The sequence below is a fragment of the Urocitellus parryii genome, chromosome 13 (assembly GCF_045843805.1).
Source record: "Urocitellus parryii isolate mUroPar1 chromosome 13, mUroPar1.hap1, whole genome shotgun sequence".
Taxonomy (NCBI): domain Eukaryota; kingdom Metazoa; phylum Chordata; class Mammalia; order Rodentia; family Sciuridae; genus Urocitellus; species Urocitellus parryii.
The window spans coordinates 7,478,602-7,495,281 of record NC_135543.1 but is presented as its reverse complement, the minus strand read 5'-3'; the positions used below and the strand labels follow the sequence as shown (position 1 = coordinate 7,495,281).

General features: G+C 34.3%; 1 protein-coding gene across 1 annotated transcript in view; it reads right to left on the bottom strand.

Moving 5' to 3' along the window:
- Rttn (rotatin) overlaps positions 1 to 16,680 on the bottom strand; it is a 168,854-nt gene that overhangs the window by 111,834 nt on the left and 40,340 nt on the right. Inside the window, exons 15-23 of the mRNA XM_026388674.2 lie at positions 14,554 to 14,679; positions 13,693 to 13,809; positions 12,574 to 12,713; positions 9,546 to 9,717; positions 7,922 to 8,021; positions 6,111 to 6,199; positions 5,480 to 5,597; positions 1,417 to 1,513; positions 747 to 815 (exon numbers count right to left, since the gene is read on the bottom strand). Of these exons, the coding sequence (XP_026244459.2) occupies positions 747 to 815; positions 1,417 to 1,513; positions 5,480 to 5,597; positions 6,111 to 6,199; positions 7,922 to 8,021; positions 9,546 to 9,717; positions 12,574 to 12,713; positions 13,693 to 13,809; positions 14,554 to 14,679 (1,028 nt within the window). The remainder of the gene's footprint in view (positions 1 to 746; positions 816 to 1,416; positions 1,514 to 5,479; positions 5,598 to 6,110; positions 6,200 to 7,921; positions 8,022 to 9,545; positions 9,718 to 12,573; positions 12,714 to 13,692; positions 13,810 to 14,553; positions 14,680 to 16,680) is intronic.

Here is a 16,680-nt window from a genome sequence, read left to right as displayed (position 1 = left end):
AATGTAAAACAGCACAAACAATTGTTAGGTAGTATTTACAAATCTAAACATACTCTAACACAACAATAATATGTTTAAGAATGCTCCTAGTAGTCATTTATTTATAATAGCTCAAAATAGGAAACCAAACAAGTGTTCCACCAATGCCAAGATGGTAAATAAAATTTTGTTGTAAATTCTTATATAGAATGCTACATAGCAGTGAAAAATGAACCTATCACTGCTTCATGCAATGACACTGATAAATCCATTCTAGTCCAGCAAGTGAAGCCAAACCCAAGAATGCACTTTATAAAGGTAAAAAAAAAAAAAAAAAAAAAAAAAAAACAGAAAAATAATCTACAGTAACAGAAATTTTAGAAGAATTACATTTGGTGTGGTAGAGGGTGGTAGAAGGTAATGAGGAAGCTAGCAGCAGTCTATTATTACTATAGAGAGGGGAGAAAGCCACTAGACCCACGTGTTAACAACTGATAACTCAGGGCTGAAGGGTATGGTATGTAGGTGTGCACTGTATAGTTCTTTCAACTTCTCTGAAAATGTGAATAATAACAAAGCACAATAACTGGTGCCAGAAATGTGTACACACTGAAACCTCCCAAGCACCAGTGTGAAGGAAATATGAAAGCACTACAAGTTAGATGATTTAGATGCTAAATGGAAACTGGGCCAAATTAGAGTGTTTTCCCTTTATGTAACAGTAATTCAGCAGTAATGCAAGAAAATCATAGAAATAAATGCTTTACCTTCTAAAAATTGAAACAGGCAAACTGAAGACTGATGGCAAAGAAGGATTACTGGAAGGATTAACAGACCTATTTATAAAAGAAAAACAAAAAGAAACAACTTATACTAACGTTTTATCTAACAATAACTTGCTTTACTTCTTTGACTGAAAGTGAAATCAAGATTTGAAATAGATCTATCATTTAGTACAGTTACATGTTTGCTACTACCTGGATTTGCTTCTAAAGAGAAAATTATGCTTCTTTTTTATCTTTTAAAAATCTCATATAATAAGCCACATAATGCAGAGGTTGCACTAGCAGAGGAACTCAATGTACTCCTTCCCACTGATTAATCATTTTTATATTAAATATTTTCTCATATTTTTAAAATAATAAAATATTAAAGAAAAATGAACAAAGTTGAAGGTATGTACTAAAAATAAATTCATGACAAAAATCATTGCAGTAACTTTTAAATTTTGTACTTAGTAAAGTCAAAAGTAAAGTTTCAGAGAGACTTTTTGACTGAATTAGTCTTCTAATAACTGCTTAGTCAAACCAAAAATCATAGAATATACAGTCAGTATGGGAATTCTCAAATTTTAAAATTTCCATACATTGTTGCATAAGACTGCATCAAAATCTTAAACACTTAGAAATAAAAAACATATAAATTCTTGTATCTCACCACATCTCCATTCTTGATACTTCATCAAATAACAGAAGACAAAACAATGCTGCGACTTCAGTCACTACAGTACAATCTTCATGAAATATCAAGGAAACTAAAGAATAAAAGGAACATAATTTTGTATTTTTACTTCCAGAAAAAATGAACTTCAAATTTAAAATATCTTAAGTGGAAGGGAAGAGAAATGCAGAATAACTAATAAAAACTGACATCACTCAAACTCTGGCTCTCAAACTGTCAGATGTATGAAAATCACTTGGAGGGCTTATAAAGCAGTTTCTAATTCAGTCTGTTTAAGATGGAGACTACCACTTGAATTTCTAGTAAGTTCCAGAGAATGCAGGCATTGCTATCCAAGGAGTGACACCTGAGACCCACTCACTAAATACTGTTTGGTTTTAGGTAATCACAGAAACAAACTGACAGTTTCTAGGAGAGCTTTGCCAAGTCATTTAATTCTAGATAAAATTTTCTCACTAAAAGATCCTTTGTATAACTGTTGTCCTTACTACAAACATGTAACCCTAGAGCCTGGAGTCAACTTTAAAACCCTGTGGTGTGTTTAAAGCTATGTTGTTGTTCTGGTTTTGTTTCCTGTTTACTGTGGCCAGATGATGGATAGGGAGATGGTCTGAACTACCAGACACATGCTAAGTGCACGACCACTTCCTGTCTAGTTAAATGGCCTGGTGAAATCCTTTAGCACAGGTAAACCTCAGCTTCTGATAATGTTCGCAATGCTACAATAATAACTCAGTGCCTGAAATCTCAGGTACTCTAAGCAAACAGGGATGGTGTTATACCAGTAAGTAATAACATACTATAGAACTTGCAAAATCAGGGAAGCAGAAACAAGAAATTCTTTTTTGGGGTTTTTTTGTTGTTGTTGTTTGGTTTTTTTTAGAAATTAGCTTTAAAGAAGATATTTTTCTAACGTCAAGAAAAAAAAATCACAAAACTGGCATAATAAAAAATTATAATAATCTACAAGGTAAAAGAATGAGGACTCATGTAAGAATTTAATTTGTGTAAACATTTTCTCAGTGGAGATAAAATAAGTTATAATATTTCCAAATACGTAAGAAATTGCTGAAATAAATTGCCCACGATATGGGTAATGAACAGATTTAGATCTGTAGCACATACTATATACCAAAATTAATATTAGATAAAGAGTTTTTTTAAAAAAAAAAAACATTTTAAATATATTAGGAGAAAATACAGGAGTAGAAAATAATTTGAAGTATAATAGTTAAGTAACTTCTGAGACACCATTCTTTGAATTTCAAATTTTATGTCATGACAGAGCCAATACTATATTTCAAGATTAGAAATTAACTTAGACCTCATTTATTAGCAACTTGGCCGTTCTGGAATTAGAAGAGCTCCTATTCATAGCATGATGAAAATCCCAGCTGCCCTAACAGAAAAGTTTTATACGTATTTCCACAACCTATTTAAGCTGATCTCTGGTATAAATAATATGTCAGAAATGACAAAAAGACTGGAAGAAAACTAAAAACAAGCATAAGGGTTATATCTGTTGTTATAAAAAGAAACCCCAAGTCACTTAAAAGGAATCAAATACACCTGAAAAATAGACAATTCAAAAAATAAGAAATTTGAGTATACAATATATGAAAAAACAATGAACTGCTCTAAAATAAGTAGACACATAATAATGAGATATTATTTTCATCTATGAAAATAAAGAAAAAATTTAAATGAGACATTCAGGGGTGGCAGAGTTAGAAAGAAGCCTTTTCAGCACCACTGATGAGAACAATTTGGAGACAAATTTACCCAGGGTTATAACATAAGTCACAGTATATTTGCAAAGATGATCATGCAAATGGTACTGTCATGTTGAGAAATCTGCAACAAGTGTCCATTAAAGAGCAAACTGAAGCACCACACAGCTGCTTTACAAGTTTTCACTTTTAAGAAAGTAGATTTATATGTGATAATATGAAAAGATATTGAAGATATATTTTTAGTTAAAAAGGAAGCAATACAATATGAAGTATACAGTTTGGAAAGTACAACATGTGAATATAGAAAAGTTCATTACAGATACACTTGGCAAACAATTATTAGAATATTCTTCTTTGGTGCTAATAAAAGGAGAAAATGAAAATTTTCAGAACTTTAATTTTTATGTGCATTATATGATACTTTATAATGAAAATAGGTGAGTGTCTCTCCATCTATAGATACATTTAAGAAAAAAACTATTATGAGTGTCTCTTTGGCAAAATTATAATGAGTAGAGAGATTTAGATACACTGGATATTAGTCGTGTCTTGAGCAATGTACCACATTTGAGACAAAATCCCCAATTGCCATCATCACTTATAGTAAACAGAAATATGAGAGATGGGCTGAGGATGTAGCTCAGTTTTTAGAGTGCTTGCCTTGTATGCACAAGGCCCTGGATTCAATCTCTAGTACCACACACAAAAAAAGAAGGAAATATGGGAGAAGTGATACAAAAAAATTGTGGTGATAGCTAGGAGCCATAAAAGCCTTTTCAAGTTTTTCATTAGCTGTGATCAAGACACAGAAATATCCAAATAACAAAGCTGTCAATTTTATGCTAAGTGAAGCTAGCCAATCCCTAAAAAACAAATGCCAAATGTCTTCTTTGATATAAGGAGAACAACTAAGAACAGAGCAGGGAGGAAGAGCATGAGAAGAAGATTAACATTAAACAGGGATAAGAGGTGGGAGGGAAAGGGAGAGAGAAGGGAAATTGCATGGAAATGGAAGGAGACCCTCATTGTTATACAAAATTACATATAAGAGGAAGTGAGGGGAAAGGGAAAAAAAGGGGGAGAAATGAATTACAGTAAATGGGGTAGAGAGAGAAGATGGGAGAGGAGGGGAGGGGAGGGGAGGGGGAATAGTAGAGGATAGGAAAGGCAGCAGAACACATCAGACAATAGTATGGCAATATGTAAAAATGTGGATGTGTAACCGATGTGATTCTGCAATCTGTATACGGGGTAAAAATGGGAGTTCATAACCCACTTGAATCAAATGTATGAAATATGATATGTAAAGAATTATGTAATTTTTTGAACAAACAATAATCAAAATTTTTAAAAAAGCAAAAAAAAAATAGGTGAGTGTGTCATAACTTAAAATACAAATAGGGATCAGAAGGCTGAGTTATTCTTCCTCTACCAAGTATCTGGTTATGACCCTGTCCAAACTGCTAATCTCTCCAGTCCTTAATTTCTACACTGTACGATGGTGCAATAAATGATGTCTATTCCTAAGATATAGCATTGGCTTCTGTCATGACAATTTGTAATTCAAAGCATGGTGTCAACATATTTGAACATAAATCTCATTTTTCTCTACATGAGATATTTGACCAAAAAGCCTCTTATAGAATACATAAAAATAATGATTTACCTTTTGGGGAAACAAAATAGTATAGAATATTAACAAGGTATCTTAAGAACAGTCAAAGAGAAAAGACACAACTAGATAAGATTTTTCTATCCAAACACATTATTAAACTTAAATAGACTTTTCTCTAAAACTCACAGTTAAAACTTTCAATAGAATAAATTCTCAGGATGGTCTAGTTTCCACCCCTCACAGTCTGGATCTATAGCCTCAATGCTGATCCAATGACATCACTGGATCCCACAAGAAAGGTTCCAGGATCTGACAGTACAAGCCAAACAAGAAAAAAGGAAACAGATACTGGCGGGGGTAGGGGGACACACAGTATTGGCAGCAGCTGCAGCTTTACTCCTTTATAAATCAGAGTGTCCCACCTGAGCACCAAAGGGCTTGTCTACATAAAGTCACAAAGAGCAGGCAGAGGGGTCACATCTCTTCAGCTCTAAGGTCCACCCAGTTATAGGACCACAGGGAAACTCCCACAAAAGCAGCAAGTGCTCTCCACTGTGAGCAGATTTTTAGTAGCATACTAAGAAATGCTGTTGTTCCATTAGTGAAATGGGAAGTAAATGTTACCTACAGTTAAAAGAATTAACAGAGCTTAAGGCTGGTCTCAATTATTAGCAGCATTTATGTTACTAACCTCTGAATAACAGGGTCAAGAGAGAAGATTGCTGTGACAGGGAAACACGCATCACTGGATCCGCACATAAAACTTTCCTGAGGAGTGTGAGGCAGGGCTGAACCAAACATTCTACAACCTGGCCAAAGGGAAAACACAGCATTATTTTACCTTCACCACACCTAAAGTGAGATAAATATACCATGTCTTTTCCTAAACTTTATGCTTTGTCATCATAGTCATGTGAAACTACAATGCAAATAAATATTAGTAATTACTTTCTGCTGAAATAAGCTTATACATAACATCTACTTACATATCTTACGGCTATACTTCTACATACATGTCTTATGGATATGTATTTTGTATTAGTGCATTATAGTTGTACATATTTGTGGTATTTGTTGTCACATATTTGTACATGCACACAGTATAACAATATAATTTGGTCAATATTCTTAAAGGAATTTTAAGATTAGGCTTCCTTTACAGAGATCCCTCTTTTAGAAATTTAAAAACAAAACATAAGTGAGATAGTGAGTATTACTTAGAAATTAACATCTAAGTACCCATCCAAATTCAGCTAAATTCAGTTTCAGAACTGATTAATATCACCACTAAGATACATCTAAACATTAAACATGAGTCTTACCTTGCCATCTTGACCCACACATTCATTTAAATACTCAATTATCTTGTCTATTAGGCATAACTTTTTCACCGCAGCATGCATTTTAATATCTATAGGTTTAAAAAAAGTTATTAAAATTTAAATAAAAATTTTTGTAGTTCTAGTAACATTTTGAACTGGTATCCACAATTTTCAGATTATTAAAAATTGTTACACCTGGTGTTGAAATTGGAGGATAAAAACTTTTTTTACTTTATATATGTCTGTACAATGTGAAACCACTTAAATTACAAGTATAACTTACTTGTATAACCTAAAAAGAAATTTAAAATAAATACTCACATGAACTAGTACAGACTCTTAAATACTATAATTTTAAGTGTACAAATGAATCTCTTACTTATTCATGCTAAATTATCTTCTTTATATTGTTTCACTAATCTTTGTTCTCTTTTCCAATTTCATCAACTCAAAATATTTAGAATTCTCCACAAGCTAATGTGCAAATATGAGTTCTAACAAGAACATTTTTCAATAAAAAAACTTATCTTCAAATTATTAATAGCAAATATAAAGAAATTTTAATATACTGAATATATTTCTAAAGAATATGAACTCATAAATATGAATATTCATATATTACATTTGTAATTAGAAGTCATAAAGATTTTACACACATGCACACATTATTAGAACTAGTTATTTAAACTAGTTAACAACTAACAGACAAATTTTCTTCTATATTCTCATTGAGAAAAACACAAACACACATATATTGATACTGAATTGGTAGCTATAACTACCTTTAACTGCTTATTAAGGGAAAAAAATTCCCATTATCCCCAGTTTTTGCTTTGCTTTGTTTTTATTTTTGTTTTTGTTTTCTTGGTACCAGGGTTGAACCCAGGGGCACTAAAACATTCAGCCACATCCCCAACCCTTTTTATTTTTTGTTTTGAGACAGTGTCTCACTAAGTGCTTAGAGAATCACTAAGTTGCTGAGGCTGGCTTTGAACTTGCCATCCTCCTGCCTCTGCCTCACAAGCCACTGGGTTATAGGCATGTACCACTGGGCCCAGCATTACTGGTCATTTATTTTTTTACAATAAACCCTTTAAAAAAAATAACAGGTGCCGCACATTATTTTTATTTTACCTATCTATAAAAACACTGCTTGATTAATTTCTCTGAGTAAATTGTACAAACTGAAAACAACATGTACTGCATAACTTAAGAAAGGAACACAAGGGAAGGGGTTGTAGCTCAGTGGTAGATTGCCTGCCTGCCTACCATGTGTGAGGCACTGGGTTCAATTCGCAGCACCACATATAAACAAAGTAAAGATTCATTGACAACTAAAAAAATAAAATAAAAATAAAAATAAATTTTTAAAAAAGAAAAGGAACAAAAGTTTCTGTGAAAATTCTATCAATATTTTAGAATATGATAATTCTACCAAATGATGTATTGTGGATCAAATTATGATCTACATATATGTCTTATGGATATGTACTTTGTATTAGTTCATTAAGGTTGTACATAGTGGTGGGATTTGTTTTTACATATTTGAACACGCACACAGTATAACTGTTTCTATAAAGAAACAGTAAATATGTTAGGCTTTGCAGGCCACCTATGGTCTTTGGTCTTGGTTTCTGTTTATCTAACAACTCTAAAGATGTAAAAACCATTCTTAACTTGAAGACAAGAAACACTCAACAAACAAAAAACAGGCCACAGGCTACATGAGACCCACAATTGTACTGTGCCAAGACCTGACCATACTACACACAGCAATCTCAAATCTATCAGAAGCAGCACACAGATATTACCTTGTAAAATCACAGCTAACTGTTCTGCAGCTGACTTTCTCAAAACAAGATCAACATCATCTGAGGTGAAAATTTCATGTACTTTTTCAACAGTGTCCAACTACAAACCAAAAAAAATAAATAAGTTACATTTTTACCTGCTTCAAATTCTCTTTATAAAATTTCACAGTTTATGCTATAAGACCAAAATCTGGAAAAGTCAACTTAAGTACCATGTAAATTTGCAACAGTAGTGTAGTAGGTCAGGGAAGAACTTTGGGTATAAAACAAAGAGCCATCATGTCAAATAGCCTCTCTTAACATATTTTGCCAGGAAGTTATTCATAACCCATTCAATCATTAAACACCTTGAGAACTTGACAGGAGACACCCATGCTTCTTAACTTCTCCACAAGTCACACCAGGCTAACGTCGTACAAAAGGCCTTCTGGACTTATGACTCAGTACCTCCCTCCTGTTCCCAAAGCCACCAGCAGGAAATGCCCTGGCCTTTTACCTTCCTATCTTCTGAAAGACCCTGAAATAGACAAGTCCAAGGAAGTGACAGAGCCTGATCCTAGCTCATGTCATGGCAGCACAGAATCTGAAATATCAAACCCAGCAACACAAACACAATAAAGACAACCTCCTTTCTCCCACCTAATGCTATCATCTAGCCTAAGGACTCACAAAAGACAAAATTTTCCCTCTCCACCTTCCAACAAACTACATACAAGATAAACAGTGACTATCAGAGGTTTAGTACAAAGCAGTTCCCCAACTGGACCTTACATGTGGCCAGAGGAAGACTCTCCAGTCTTTCTGCCAGGACTGTCATCTGGCCCTTAACATTTAGATTAGGAAACAACTAATGTGTTTCCTCTTAAAAAATAAACAAACAAAACAAAACAACAACAACAAAAAAAAATTGTACTGGCACTGGTGAACTTATCTAAACTTGAATAAAAACTGACAGGTTGCAAACTTGAAGTGAAATGAGAAACTACAAAACACAGGAATGTATTAATGAAGATAATGGTCAACTTTCTTCAGACTTTTCTCTGTGTCCCACATGATGTACAGCATTCCTGATTAAAGACAGGGAAATGGATGCTAAACTTGTGAAGCTATTTAAGATTTAGGAAAAAAGATTAACAACAACAACAAATCTCAGAAACATCATAATATTTAAGAGAAACTGCCTCTGCATTCTATATTTTTTTTTTTTGTTGAGATGAAGAGGTGAAAACTTTTTGTCAAAAGAACTTCTCCCTTTTTTGCTGTTATAGGCAATTGCAATATAGGAAGAATTTTCAATAGTTTTTATGTCAGTTATATTTATTTTTAAATCATCACAAAATTTCTTTGTACTATATTTGCCTTATGCTATATTTAAGACACTATTCAAAACAATTTGCATATCTAATATATACACTAAATTAAAAGGGACACAATTGCTGGCATACAATAGACACGTAGGACATACTTGTTCAATTAACAAATATAGCTAGAAGTGAGAAGAACCCAGCCCTGAATCACCACCATCCTCCCACCAGCACATATAACCTAAAGAATGTCATAAAAATATGTGATGTACAAATGCATCAAAGAACCACAGAGTACAAACTAAAAAAGTCACAGTTACCTTAATAAGCAATTCTTTTCTGTCATCCAGTTTGAGTTCAATAGGTTTCTTCACAATAAATAGATTAGTAACTCTGGAAAGAATTCTGGCATCTATTATGGGGCGTTTTGTATCAGCCCCTTCTTCATTGGCAAGATAAAATGCTAAAAGCTTCAAAGCTAGTGAACGGACCCTAAAAACAGGAAGCACTTAAGTCAATACTTTGTAATATTTAAGTATCTATATAAAAGGCCTATAATTCCCAAGAATTATTGTATGTCAACACAGCAAATTAGTCATACTTATTAATACTGCCTTACCAAAAATATTTTCCTTTTTCTATTAAAGTCTTCCACATATGACTAAAATTATTTATTCAATTAAAAATAAACATCCAAAATCAGGAATTACCAATTTGATAGACTCACTGAGACTACATAGCAGAGTCAACTTAAAAAAGACAATCTGAAAATTAAATTTTTAACTTCTGACCTCAAATCTAGTGATCTATCTCAATCTCAAAACATATCAGGGATTCATGATCAAATCCCAAATAATAAATCTAAATAAATAATTCCAAATAATAAATCTAAAACTCTAGGAGAGTAATTAAGCTAATAACTAAGGTATAACATTATTACAATGTTTGAAAATGTTCTTATATTTGGATCAAACAGACTCCTTTCAAATACAAAAATTTCTTTTATAATTCTTTATATAAAATGGAACAGAATTAAAGTCAGTTAAATGGGGAGATGAAAGTTTTTCAAGAAAAAATTAAACATTACATGCCACTAGACAATGCACTGAAAAAGAGAAAACCATCCAATGGACAAAGGTCACTAGTAGGAGAAACTGGAATAAACATGTCATCTGTCACTCCTCTGGTAGGTTCTCTCCAACTACCAGGAAATACAGCAATTTTAAGTAATAGTACAAGCCACCAGATTTTAAGTACTACCCACAAGACCATAGCTACAACATGACCTCTCTCCAACAGACTAGAAAAGTTACTTTGCTGTTTGTGGACCTGTCGCTCTGAGGTCACCTAAATTGTTAACATTTATCTCACTTTATTAAAACCAATAATAAAGTATAATTGTTAATAAGATCTATCTTTCCAATTATAGGCCAAATTCTGGAAGGGCAGGGCCCAAGTCAGTGTTGACATTCCCACATTTGACCATACCTTGTGGGCAAATGGAAACACTCAAACACTTTCTGAAATTAATATAAGGTATTTACTACACTATTATTAACAGATTTCATCTCTAGAAGACTAACACTTACTCTAAGATGGTAACTTTCTCCCTCTCAAATTTGCTGAGTTACCTCATACAAGCTTAGCAAGGCTAGAACATCTAAACTGGATGTTTGCTATGGTGCAAAATCGTAATCCTATGACTCAGGAGGTAGAGTGACAGGATTACTTAAGCCAGGAATCTGAGACAAGCCTGGGCAACACAGAAGACCCAGCTGGCAGGGCACAGGTGTAGACATGTACTTATTCCTTTTTTCTACACCAATAATACCTATATTAACATCTGGGATTCTAAATTTATGGATAGTTTCAACCCCTAGAAAAGAAGGGTAGAAATAGAAACAGGTGAAGCATATCTTCGTGCATCTTCTTTTCTGACATAAATTTGGTATATTTTTAGGTTTAGCACAGGGTAGCAAAATTCACTTGTCCCAATAATGTATCCAATTTTCTCACTACTTTTTGAGTATTTTTATGTATAAAGTACTCAATTTCTGAAGATACAAAGATTGGCCAATAATAGGGTTCCTGCCTACATGGAATTTACAGAATTAATGGGATGGGACAGAATTAATCAAATAAGGAAAATGAATGTGTAATTCAAATTATTTTAAGTTCTTTATAACACAGAATTATTTTACCCAGAAAGTCCTGGCCTTGTCCTAAGCTCCTGGGGACATCCTGCCTGTTAAGAGTATCTTTGTTGACCTAGGGACCTTGGGTCCCCTCAAGTGAACAAGAAATAAACTTCCATTGTGTTAAATTGCTGAACTTGGAGATTAGAATAAGTAATAATTTTACACTAGTACGTGATAAACACCCTGCTCAGGAACTATGAAACGTGGAGGCAAGTTCCATCTGCCTTAATTTTTCTATAACTCTACTCTGCATACCTTGCAGATATTTTTTAGAATCTCTTCCATTGATTTTCCTCCTTCCATCTCCTTAACACTTTAGTTTATTTCTACCTACTTTCTTATTTTCAGTCTAATCATCTATTTCCAAATAAACTGCTATATTATCCTAATGTAAGGTTTGGAGAAAACAATTAGCCATTTGTCAAAAGAATGTCTGCTTATCCTGCCAGCCTTTTCAGTCGACTCTTCTTCATCACTGCTTGTCCATGTTGACTCTAAACTTGTTTCTCTTCTCAATTAAGGAAAATCTAACCACTGTTGCCTGAAGAGAGCAATAGAGAAGATTCATGTTGCACTGACAGAGAAAGAAGGAAATTGCAAATTGCTCTTTCTTTTCTTTTACTTCAAAATATCTACTCTAACAACAGTCAAGGAAAAGACCATTTTACTTTCTCACAAACTGAGGTTAAAATAATTCACCACTCTATGAGTTATCTCATACAAGCTTAGCAAGGCTTTTCAAATACTTTTTGGAAACTTAATTTTCAGAACAGATGTTTAGAAAAGGATCACTTCGAGAACTAATAATTTCTAAACAAAAGATGAGAATACACTATAGTTTTCCAACTTACTAATCTCCATGGTTCTCCAACTTGCCTATAGCACTAGTGAACAGCACTGAGTGGCGGAACTTCAACACAGACTCATCTGGCAAGGGATGAGTAGGCTACAAAATGGATGAAATATTTCAGGAAAACATCAAGAACCTTGCATCTGCTTGATTTCGCATATTAGTTTCTTCCATTAACAACGCAGAATAATCTTCCATTACATCCTTTAGTCTGATGCTCCTTCAGATTGATAAAATTACCACACTTCCTTAGAAGGTTTCCATTTATCTTTTATATTCAAAACATCACACTGTACTCACGATAGCTTTTTCACCAGCAAGAGTCGCAGGACAGACTTTAGCCGGGTAGTACAAGGAAGGATGCCTTCTCCTGCCTCAGAACCCGCTTGGCTCAGAAGGAGAATGCAGTTACCCAAAGAGTCTTCTAGGTCAGCATAACCCTAATAATTTTTTAAGAGAAATTCTTATTTAAATTTATACATATTATTCAACCTATAAATAATAATTGTAGGTAAACTCATCAATTATAATAAATAAACTCATAAATAATAATTGTCATGCCACTCATAAATTTTTTATAATTCAACTGAATAAACCAGTAACTTTTTAAAATAACCTATATAAAGTAAGGATTCTAAATATAACTGTATTTAAAAAAAAAAAAAGAACAACTATATTTAAACAATAATACTAAAGAACTTCAGGAAATTATGTCAACATTCTTGAAACATGCAGATTTTTCTATTTTCCAAGATGTAGTGGTGGCACGTCCCCTAGATGAGGTACTTCACTCTGTCCCCATGGTAAAAGAGAGTGATACAAATACTCTGTACATGACACAGGTCCTGTGAGCTTCAATGATGGAGGCCTGGGTCCTGGATTCTGGGGTTCTCCTGAAAAAGGGCTATGCCTATGGTGGTATCTCCTATCTCTACCTTTTCATCTGAGGGAGGTAAGGATCTGAACTTCCCTCATCCTTCTTTTACCCAGAAAGATTGCTCAAAAAGCATTGTTTCTAAGAGCTTGTTAATCAAGAAATCACTCAAACCATACACAGGCACAAACAGAACTCATGAGGCAGATTAGGAATGTAATTAATGTCTGCTTGGAAAGCACTGTTAGCTACGCATAAATCCTTTATAGAAGGTTGCGTTCTGTTTTTCACATCAATACTAACAGCCTGCACCTCACTTTTTAACCTCCCACCTGCATAAAGCATACATGGACAAAATAGCTCTCCTTGTTTAACCTTCTGCCAGAAATAAGACAGCCACCCCTTTCTGTTCACTTATCCACAGTGCCTTCACCGCACCTCTTCATTTTTCTCACAACATGACAGTTATGCTGCTTGCATGCTTTTAATCAATCACATTCAGCCAAAGATAAATGGTATTATAAAAGGTGAACTACACAGAGTACCTGCAGTACTGGAAGGACAGGACAGAGAGACTCGATAAACTTGTTCCAGGTCAGCAGTGTCATCATCATTCGTCCCTGAAGCAGATACAGCAGAATGGCCTTGGCAGCAGCATTCACCTGCTCAACAACAGACACAATGGTCCACCAACACGAGCTACAGACACAATGGTCCACCAACACGAGCTGTCCTGCTCACTCACCTGCAATGTTTCACACAACCTAGAAAGGCCCACAACTAGTATCTCTGTCTTTAAATGTTCCTATTTCCACAGCATCATCTTACATTTTGTCCCTTAATGACTTCCACTTAGTGATTTTCTCCCTTAATGATCTCCACTTTTCTATCTTTATAAATAAAACTAAAAATTTGTCATAACCTACTTACTATCACTATGGTTCTCTGTATAGCAGATAAAAACCTTAAGTAAATTGACCTGAATTCTTAAAAATCAAGTGCATTTTATATTTATATTCCAACACTGTCTTTAGTATTTCTTTATATAAATAACATCTCAACTAGCTGGACACAGCGGCGCACACCTATAATCCCAGCACTTTAAGCAATTTAGGAGGGTAAGGCAGGAGGATTGCAAGTTCAAAGCCAGTCTCAGAAACTTAGCAAGACCCTGTCTTAAAATAAAAATAAATAAATAAATAAATAAATAAAGCACTAGGATTGTGACTCAATGATTAAGCACCCCTGGGCTCAATTCCTGGTTTTAAAAAAAAAAAAAAAAAAACCTCAACTAAACAAATATATCGAAGACAAATATCAGTTTCTCGTGATAATTTACAATTTTATTAGAATAGTACCTTCATTTGGCTGTGTAATATTTTACACTTATTTTTAACATGTCATACCTCATTTTGGGGTTCTTGCATACCAAAAGCAGAAATTTCATACAGAACTTTTGGATGAAGTAGAAAATGAATTCCATTACAAAGTGAAGATACAGGCTTAGTGACATTATGGACACCTAAACATTCCTGTAGAATAACACAAAATTTATTATTAAAATTAGTGGCAGTCATTTTCCAAAACGTTCCTGTTTCTTCTAATTATAATTCACTTCCAATTTTAGTTTTCACTTCATCACACCTTACTTTTAATTAATGGCGTAAAAAGAATTTTCTATCTTGTAATGTTTGAGTCTGTACAAGAAATATATTATATGCTTCTGCCAACATACCTAATTCTGATAAAATTAAATAACCAAACTGCTGAACAAAATAAGAAACTCATCCTAATCTGCATTTTATTTACTGAGGTTTAAAAAAACAAAATTCAAGTTAAAAGACGAATTATTGTTGAGGGACACATATATCCAAGTAATGACTCTACACTACTTCTTAGAAGAAATATCACAAATTCTTTTCTCAATTTATGATAAAGAATAATATTTTGTTAAAAGCTACTAGAAACATTAGTAGAATTTAAATAAAACATAGAAGGTGAAAATGCAAACAACAATGAGTTATATAAATATTTTTCATCATGCAAATTACTACTCTCTAACCACTAGTAGTAATTCCAGTTCAAAAAATTATACACACACACACACAAATTCTACATAAAGTTTTTCTTTTCAACTATTAACTTTATACCACAGAAAATTTTGTATCTGAAAGAGCAAATGCCACTGGAGAAAATCAGCGTACTGCAGATCAAAGAAAACAACAGCATCATAGCAACTCCCCAAGACTGAATTAAACCACAGTGCAAGGGCAGCATGTTGGGGTAAGAACACTGTGGTAAATGCCAGTAGGCACTCAGTGCAAGCAATCAGGGGAAAACCTGAAATATCAGTTTCTAGAACAAAAAGAAAATTAATAAAAAGAAAAGACTGCAGCAGCACACTTGGCACAACAAGCTGAATTCTCCCACCAAATTTAATAAAAACAGGTTCTGCCCAACAATTCACAATCCAAACAGAAAATAAGCTCAGATACAATGAGATGAGCCATTGCAAGAGAAGTCCAGCACCCGCCATTGCAGATAGTGAGAGTAGGAAAGTGATGACAATTTAAAAAGACTCACTGTTTAGACTTCCTGAGTAGAATCTAGAAACGCCTGTCATTTACCTTTTTCATACTGATCTACACTTTTTTTCCCCATTCATTTTGGTCTTGTTTTTGGTATGCTGGCTTCCTGAGTACCCAAGAGCCACTTACGCTTTTCTTTTCACTGGATCAAGGGGTGCCCACGTACTCTAGTCAGTCTGTGCACAGTAGTGAGACTGGAGGTCTGGGCTGTGGGAACCACAACTGCCAGTCTACAAGTCTACAAGCTAAGGGTGCTTTCATTTGCCTTTGTTGATCTGGGCTCTGGGATAAGCAGCATGCTGAAAAAGTTCAGAGATGGGCACTATCAAGGTCAGGTGGAAAGCACTAAACCCACCACAGCCTACCGAGGGAACCCGCACAACCTGCCCCATCGCCAGAGGTGCCTGGAAGTCAGACTGATGCATCCCACACACATCCCTCAACACACAGACTGAAGCTCTTGGAACAAGACATGCGGCACAGTCCAAACCAGTCTATAGGCTGCAGGGTGAGAGGGCGGAGGGCTGGACAGCAGCTGTGCCAGACTTCTACTCCCATTCAGGTCATAATAACAAAGCCACTTTGAGGGCTCCAAAACAGACAACACTCCCCCAACAGATGCTGCCAGGCAAAGGGGGTGAAACTGTTCAACGAAGCCCTAACAAGTTTGGCCAATCTGGGTCAAAGCTGAGAAAAAATAAACAGAACAATGTTACTGTCACACAAACTGCTTCACAGCCAAGGATTCTAAATTCAAAAACCTGGAGAGAAATGTCTCTACTCTAAAAATTTCAGCTAGAAGAAAACCAAATCTCTTTATGACTGCTATTGCAATAACTACTTGATTTAAACTCGTTTCTAGTGAACTCCCAAATACTGTGTTTTTACACTTCTAATTTTACATGTTTTGTCAATTAATTGGACCCTCTCCCAACAGTTCTTCTC